We start from the raw sequence: 8628 nt of genomic DNA, 5'->3' as shown, positions 1-8628 counted from the left end.
CCTATAGTTTGCAGAGAGGGGATGTACGTGTCTGCTGTGAGAGGACAATCAGTATTCCTGTTCCCCTCTAATAACACCCGGTAAACCCCAGGTTATAGTTAATCGTATTTCTAGTGAAGAATTCATTATGTGAAAATGTTCTGACCCCCTTGATGAAGGAGACGTCCTGCATTGGTCCAATCCTCCAATGTGTTAGTGAGTTTAGTCAGTTTACTAACTGGCCAGGGCTAAAGGAAAAACATATCCAATACTTTAAATACAGTAAATTATTCTGTACAGTTTGACCCATTGTCGCATTAAGGACTTAGTCATTCATGGCAATAACAGAGCCTCAAAAGTCCTACTGGAAAAAACTGTCTCAACATTCACAAGAAAGAAAAGAAGCCCTCATCGTACCTTTTGAAGTGAATGTTTATGCCTTCAGTTTATATAGAACTTTAGAGGGGCAAAGTATTCCATGCAATATGGGCCAGTCAGCTCTGTGGAGAGAAATCCAAAAAGCTAATTCAAAACAACAGATTTTCACAATGTGTGTAATTACAATTGCACACACCCTGTATGACGCAGTGTGACGTGTCATATACTGTACAGTAAGTGCACCACATTAACAAAATGCGTTTCAGGCTAGCAAAGGGGAAATAAGGAACGCACACTTCCCCTTCTTGAGATTCGAACAACATTGACGCGTCATCATAGGTCACCAGGTCATTGTGTGCACTGTTCCGTGGAATAAAAAAAAGTAATTAATTTCCTACATCAGTAACTGCATGGTCCGGGCCACATGTAATACTTTCACGGACCAGCAGTGATCCATGGACCACCCACCATCCATGGAAAACCCTTGCATTCAGTAACATTAAACAGTAATTGCAATTTCAGGTCAGAATAATAGAATCCAATAAGGAGAGAAAACTCACATAGGACAAAGTATAAATAAGTCAAATTGGAACTGATGACACATGAAATGACAGACAAAATTTGTGCTGGAACACCATAACATTAAAGCTGATAATTGGATACTCTCTCCTAATTGGCTGAAATTGGCAACCCACCTGAACATGTATTTTCTGTTTATTAAAGAAATGGAAAGATGCGGAGACCCTATTACTGGAAAAAACACACACAGCAATGTGAATGATTACGGAATAGTTCTTTGACAAAAAGAAGAAAGAAAAGCGTTGTTCTTCCTATTCAGAAGCCTGAATATAACTGGAGAGTGGAGACTGACATGATATGACAATCAATGCACTGGCTGTATAAAGGTACCAATGCAGCATGGTCCAAGTCTATTTCTTGTTTGGTATTTCACTAATTGGGTCAGTCATGTTACCTGACATACATACATTACATGTGACAAAATAACGACAACGATAGTCCTAATCATCAATCGAGTCTTTTAGGGTTAGGTATTTTAGATGCCCGTGCCCAGGGGGCCCAAGGTCTCATAATCCAGCACCTATGGACTTGCTGAATATATAAAAAGGGCCCGGACTCCGGGCATTTATAGGCTCCAATGCAGCCTGACAGGCAGCCTGTCCCAGGTTCGAGTCCCGATCACGACGACCTTTCCTGTGTCACCCCCGTCTCTCCCCGTTTCCTGTTTATCTACTGTGTAAAGGGGGAAAAAAAACGATAAATCGTAAAAATGAAGATATAAAAAAAGACACTTGCAGACTTGGGAAAAACGACGGAAAACACAGATAAAAATAAAATAAAACGCAGCAGTGTGCAGACACCTGGGTTTTGCTTCTGTTACATTTGTATAGTGCTGTGGGGTGAAGGTAAGGGTACATTTACAGCGGCTTAGCAGCAGCTTAGACCATGCAGCTTAGACCCCATGCAGTTCAATTTTAAAGAAAAAGTTAATTAAACATTCAAGATTCTGCCACTCAATTGGCTACTCAAATACACTTTTCACCTAACTGTTCCAATTCATCAACCAAATTCAGTCCTTGGCAGAAAATGCAAAACAAAGCATCGGCCCCTCCAAAGAACATTGCCCTGAGCTATTGAGCAGTACTGTGAATGCGACCTGTATTCATGGCCTGATCGATGTGCTTTCTGGACGTTCTCCCCCGTGTAAACAGTACAGTAAGGAGTAGTAGTCAGTTGACTCTGCAGACAAACTCCTATTCATCACTTCTAAAGTGAGACAGTGGGAAACTCAATGAATGGATGCAAGGAGGAGGGGACACATTGACACTTTCCTAGAAAGTGTGTCTAGTATTTAACCTAGCAGCAGCTGTTGTGCAGATTTGTATTTTTCTTCACAGTTCCAAGGGCTAAGCATATGTTGATTATTAAGTCACTAAAATATGCCTCTCAATACATTAGTTATTATAGCTGAGACCTACAGTATGCCCCATTTTCACCTGTTCTGTTTCAGTTGAGTGATCGTTCCGCAAGAGATGCATCTTCTGTGTAAATGAACAAGCTTTATCTGACCAAAACAGCATAGATTCTGCTGAGCTCAATAAGTTTCAATATGGCATTGCTTCCGTAACGTAGAATGAAATACATTAATTTACTGCACACCGCACAGATTCATTTCACTGATGTGTAATATAAGAAAGGATGTAAATTGCAATGGACTGAACACATTTTGGTTCGAGCCATGTGTGGGGATTCTGGGGAAGAATAATGAATCTATTCAAACACTATGAGCCGTCACTCAGTTGATCATGGTACCGTAGGTCATTTTGAGTTAATAATAAATAAAGTGTATTATTAACAACTGAAAATTTGGCATTTGCTGATTAATGATCATCTGTTTTTTTTCTCCCCCACAACTGCTTGGATCTCTCTTTGTGAAACAGGCCTCCACATTTAGTGCAGAAAAGGGGGTTATTTTTGGTGAACTGCAATGGCGCCTGCCGTCGGGGGACCCGTGGGCTACACGCCTCCTGAGGGTGGCTGGGGTTGGATGGTGGTCGTCGGGGCCTTCATCTCCATCGGATTCTCGTATGCCTTTCCCAAGTCCATCACCGTCTTCTTCAAAGAGATTGAGGTCATTTTCGACTGCACCAGCAGTGAGGTGTCCTGGATATCATCCATCATGCTGGCGGTCATGTACGGAGGAGGTGAGCTGTGCCGGGCAAAGTGCAATCAGGCAAACATGTGTGGTTTGGACATTCAAGAATGTACCATTTAAGATCATTTAAATACTTAAAGATTGAGGTATATCATTTCCGCTACTCATGCCCAAGAACAGTCCCATTAGCCTATAGCTAGTCAAATCAGGCAACATGCTTTTGCTACAGGACATCTGAGCTTTTTTCCAAAAATAATTGACTGAGTTGTGTGTGGACAAATTAACAATTAACAATCTATGAAAGCTGAGAGACCACTAATCCTTCCTTCTTAAGTACACTTACGGGATAACCCATCAGCAGAGCTTTAAGTGTTCTTATTGTACCATTCAAGTGAATAGAAAATATGCCACTATTTAACTTTGTATAGTTAAAGGGATATTTCAGGGGTTTTTTTTAAATATCGTCTACTCAGACTTATGTGAGCACCCCAGACAGTTTTTAAGTTGCCTCGATTCAGTATTTAGATATGTGATATTAATTTTAGCTGCCCTGCCCCCTTCCTACCTCATTGTAACTTCAAACTTCAAAAGAAAAAAACCCTGCCCGTTGAAATAAATCAAACAAGGCTTCTAAATGCTGGCTGTTTAATAGTCCTAATGCAACAGTATCCATCTGTAGAGCAGCAATGGACATTATAGAAGATAAATGTTGTCCTTTATAGAGGACATTATGATGAGGATTAGGTACTTGCCTAGACAATACGACCAAAGCCGATGATTGGGCTTGATGGGGTGAATGTAATGCTGAATGACGTCAGCCACTTACAGCCACTAGGTGCTGATTTTCAGCAGAAAAAGCACTAAATTGTTTTACTTAAATACATGTACAAAATTGGTGTGTTTTGTAATTATAATCAAAGTCACAGTAACTAAAGTTTTCAAATAAATGTATTGGAGTGAGAAATACTACAATTTGCCTCTGAGGTGTAGTGGAGTAGAAGTAAAAGTATTGGAAATTGGAAATACTCAAGTAAATTACAAATACCTCAAAATTGTAATTAAGTGTACAGTACTTCCACCATTGTATACTAATTGTAATGATCACCTATTCATTCCACACCATTCAAAACAGGAAGTTTAGCTATAAGCCCTCATTAGAGTCATTACCCTAGTAACTGCCATGTTACCTGTAAAGCCACCAGTGCTGCATATTGTAACTTGTTCAGTAACAATATTATAAATATATATTTAAAAAAAAGTAACACTTAACCTGACTGTTAACAGTAAAGCCCAATTTAGAAAATGATGGGTTTTTTAACGATTTTTAACGATATAACAGAACTGCTTTTTATTTTAAGCGACTGTGAAGGAGTATAAGCTGTGTTTGTGTTTTGGAGGTGTTGGAAGGACCTCTTTCTTGGTGCGTTTTCTCAGTGCTTTGCTCTTTTAATAGTGCATTGCGTGTTTGATTGGCACCGGACACATGAGTAGCGAGTGGTACATGATGAATACAGGATTGTGTAGGCTTATCTCTGACCTTTGTTCAGTGCCACAACAGTGCCAGTGAGATTTGTACCAGTATGGCTATTCACTCCTCAGCAAAGGTTATGGACTACAATGAACTGTCTGTTTAGTTGCATAAATTTAAACAAGCCTTGCACGTTAGGGGTTTATTTAATTACAGCAGGGACAGATTAACCCCCATGAGGGCCCCGGGACAGTATTTGTTTAGGGGTCCTTGCGAGGGGTCCTTGCGAGGGTCCATTGCGAGCGTGCACACGAAAGTTTTGGGTTTTCCTTTTTTTTTAAACCTTTTTTACATAAATTTAGCACAATCAACAGTCAATGAAGGTCCCCATTTTCAGGGCCTCAAACCCAGTACCGTGCAGTCCAGTTTTCCTGAAGGGCCCCTGAGGACCAGGGGCCACTGGGCCGCGGCCCCACCGACCCAATGGCTAATTTGGCCCTGAACTACAGTATGAAGCAATATTACATTTATTCTATTTCAGTCAGCCTGTTGGAGCTTCTGAGCACACCTCTTCTCTTCATGAGAGGTTCATTAACTACCTGCTGTTCTGCTGGTACTTTTTTTAGTACTTTTACTCCTTCAACTTTTGATTCATTACACTCGTAATTTTCTACATTGGTTCTGTATCCGACATTTTTATCCTGAGCAACTCTCCCTATGCGATGGAAGGAAAGAACTCATTGTTAGAACGGAGCCTGCCTGCTTTACAATCTAAAAAACCCTTTGTCTCGCTCTGTGATGGCAAATGAGTCTGGACAACCTCTAAACAAAAACTGCCAGACTCTGTTTAAGTTCATTGGGCAGTGCAGGGATTTGACAGCCTGACTGAAATATCTTTTACATAAATCCTGATTCTCATCTCCACCCGAACATTATTATAACACGCGCGCACGCACGCACGCACCCACGCACGCATGCATGCACGCACGCACGCACGCACGCACACACACACACACACACACACACACACACACACACACACACACACACACACACACACACACACACACACACACAGTGTTTTCAGTGTCCTTTTCCGAATGTCTTAGAATTCAATTTAAGTATAGGGTCCTGTAACGGATTTGTTTTCCTGCAAAATGTAGGAACCTGTGAACCATAATATATTGATGCCATTACACTTTAGTTTTCTTGTTCTTGTTTTCTTTGACATGAGCGATCACATTAGTAATGGTTGGAAAGGACAGTTACTGCAGTGCAGCATTGACAGCAATGATTGCAGAAGTTGTATAAAATAAATTCACTACACAACAGCTGTAGCATTGATGCCCTCTGGTGGTCAAATGTAACGTTTTTATTATTTACGGAGCGATTTGATTATATTGCCAATGTTTTCGCCATGTCTCTCTCTCTCTCTCTGTCTGTCTGTGTGTGTGTGTGTGTGTGTGTGTGTGTGTGTGTGTGTGTGTGTGTGTGTGTGTGTGTGTGTGTGTGTGTGTGTGTGTGTGTGTGTGTGTGTGTGTGTGTGTGTGTGTGTGTGTGTGTGTGTGTGTGTGTGTGTGTGTGTGGTGTAGGTCCTATTAGTAGCATCCTGGTTAATAAATATGGGAGTCGCACTGTTATGATGTTGGGAGGATGCCTGTGTGGAATAGGCCTCGTTTCTGCCTCTTTCTGCAACTCTATTCAGGCCCTATACTTCTGTATTGGTGTAGTGGGAGGTATGTAATCTTGACTTTGATCATAATTGTCATACTTCTCATAGTTCACCCATGGTTTATTGATCTCTGTCACCATCTAGTGCCCTATATTTTAGAATGTAACTATTTAACTATTATGAGATATTATGTAGTCTATAGGCCTATATAGTTCACTTTTCCATTGATCTCTTTTGTTTTTTCTAGGTCTAGGACTGGCATTCAATCTTAACCCTGCCCTTACAATGATTGGAAAGTACTTCTACCATAAACGACCCATAGCTAATGGAATTGCCATGGCTGGAAGCCCTGTCTGTCTTTCCACATTGGCTCCTTTAAACACCTGGTTCTTCGACAAGTTTGGTTGGAGGGGGAGTTTTCTCATCCTAGGGGGGATTCTTCTAAATTGCTGCGTCGCTGGTGCCCTCATGCGACCAATAGGACCAAAGCCTGCTCCACCTGTCAAAACTACAGAGAAGAGGACTGTGTCTCAGGTCATGAACAGCTTCATTGACTTCAGTCTGTTCAAACACCGTGGCTTTTTGCTGTATATCCTGGGTAATTTTATCCTGTTCTTTGGCCTATTCGCACCCCTGGTGTTCCTTAGTAATTTTGCAAAGAATTTACACATCCCCAAAGAGAAGGCAGCTTTCCTACTGTCTGTGCTGGCTTTTGTTGACATGGTTGCCCGGCCCACCATGGGCATGGTTGCCAACACCAAGGGGGTACGCGCCAGAATCCAGTATTACTTCGCTGCTTCTATCTTGTTGAACGGCGTGTGTCATGTGTTTGCTCCTTTATCAGTGACTTACACAGGCTTTGTCATCTACGCTATGTTCTTTGGCTTTGCCTTTGGCTGGGCAAGTGCAGTACTGTTTGAGACCTTGATGGATCTGGTGGGGGCGCAACGCTTCTCCAGTGCTGTTGGACTAGTCACGATTGTGGAGTGCGTTCCTGTATTGCTGGGGCCTCCTTTACTTGGTGAGTATATTGTTAATGTGATTAAACAAATGTGTTTTTATTCAAGAACATTCAGAACAGTTTAATAATGTAAATCTATCTATCTATCTATCTATCTATCTATCTATCTATCTATCTATCTATCTATCTATCTATCTATCTATCTATCTATCTATCTATCTATCTATCTATCTATCTATCTATCTATCTATCTATCTATCTATCTATCCATCCATCCATCCATCTATCTATCTATCTATCCATCTATCCATCTATCCATCTATCTATATCTATCATTATTTGTAACATGACTGACAATGATACAAATCATAGTAAATTAGTAATAGCCTATCTCTTTTGATCTCCACAGGGAAGTTCAAGGACGTCTATGATAATTACACCTACACCTACCAGGGCTGTGGAATCATCCTCATCGTTGCCAGTGTGTTCCTGTTTGCAGGAATGGGACTCAACTATCGGCTTCTGGACAAAGAGAGAAAAGAGGAGGAGAGGATGGCCAAGGTGAAAGGCAGAAGAGAGGGGTCGACTAAGGGCAGTGCTACCAGAGAGGTGGCTGAGGTTAAGGCTGCAGAAGACACAGTCTAACTGAGTGCTATACTGTATATAGGTTGCCAATGAGTTGCTGTCTGGAGGAAACCACATAACTCAATTATTATTATTTATTTCTCAGTGCTATTGAACACTCTTTACACCTGTGTGTGAATACCAAACAACTCGCCCCTTTACCAACTCGCCTCGGGCATACAACCGGCGCCGGCGGAACTGCACGACCTGGTATTCCTAAAGTATAACCTACGTAAATGATGCTTAAACGGTTAAACCAACCTTATTCCTAACTTTAACCTCAGTAAAACTATGCCTAAACCTAACCGTATTCCTAAACTTAACCCCAGTCTTAACCCCAGTCTATGTCTAACCCTAAACGTATTTCTAACCTTATTCTCAGTAAATACAAAATAAAGAATACAAGAACAAGCACCGTGAGGTCGGTGGAAAAAAAGCGGGAGCGAGATGGAATAGGAGCGACCGTACCTGTCAAGCGTTATTCATAGTCTGATTTATCGGTGGTGAGGTGACCACCGCAACTACTACAACATGATGTCACAGGGCCGCAGTGAAGAGCAAACCACCGCTCTCCCCAGCCCTTCTCTCTGTTTTTACTCACCACCGCTCCACGTTATCACAGCTGCGGTGATCACCTCACCACCGAAAACCCAGACTATGAATAGGCCTTTACCCTGTGTGTGTTGGTTAAAAAAATATTGAACCGGACCCTCAAATTGTCTGCTAAAACAGCCACCACCTCTCCCCCTATCATGCAACTTGAAGACAATATATAAAGTCACAATACCAACTTTGATGAGGCAGTATTGTTGTTGTTTTCTTCATTTCCTGAAAAAAAACACACAAAAAACCCACACCTTTTCAGAAAAATT

The 8628-nt window shown here is 41.4% G+C and overlaps 1 protein-coding gene across 1 annotated transcript; it reads left to right on the top strand.

Moving 5' to 3' along the window:
• Window positions 1-2821: 2821 nt before the first annotated feature.
• Window positions 2822-7784, top strand: slc16a1a (solute carrier family 16 member 1a). Its single transcript, XM_083771758.1, has 4 exons — window positions 2822-3080; window positions 6092-6235; window positions 6419-7192; window positions 7542-7784. The coding sequence occupies exons 1-4, from the start codon at window positions 2864-2866 to the stop codon at window positions 7775-7777; spliced, it is 1371 nt and encodes a 456-aa protein (XP_083627884.1). The 5' UTR covers window positions 2822-2863; the 3' UTR covers window positions 7778-7784.
• The last annotated feature ends 844 nt before the right edge of the window (window positions 7785-8628 follow it).

This window comes from Protomyctophum parallelum (assembly GCF_964188405.1).
Source record: "Protomyctophum parallelum genome assembly, chromosome: 8".
In the NCBI taxonomy this organism is placed as follows: Eukaryota; Metazoa; Chordata; class Actinopteri; order Myctophiformes; family Myctophidae; genus Protomyctophum; species Protomyctophum parallelum.
This window is presented reverse-complemented; position numbering and strand designations above follow the sequence as displayed.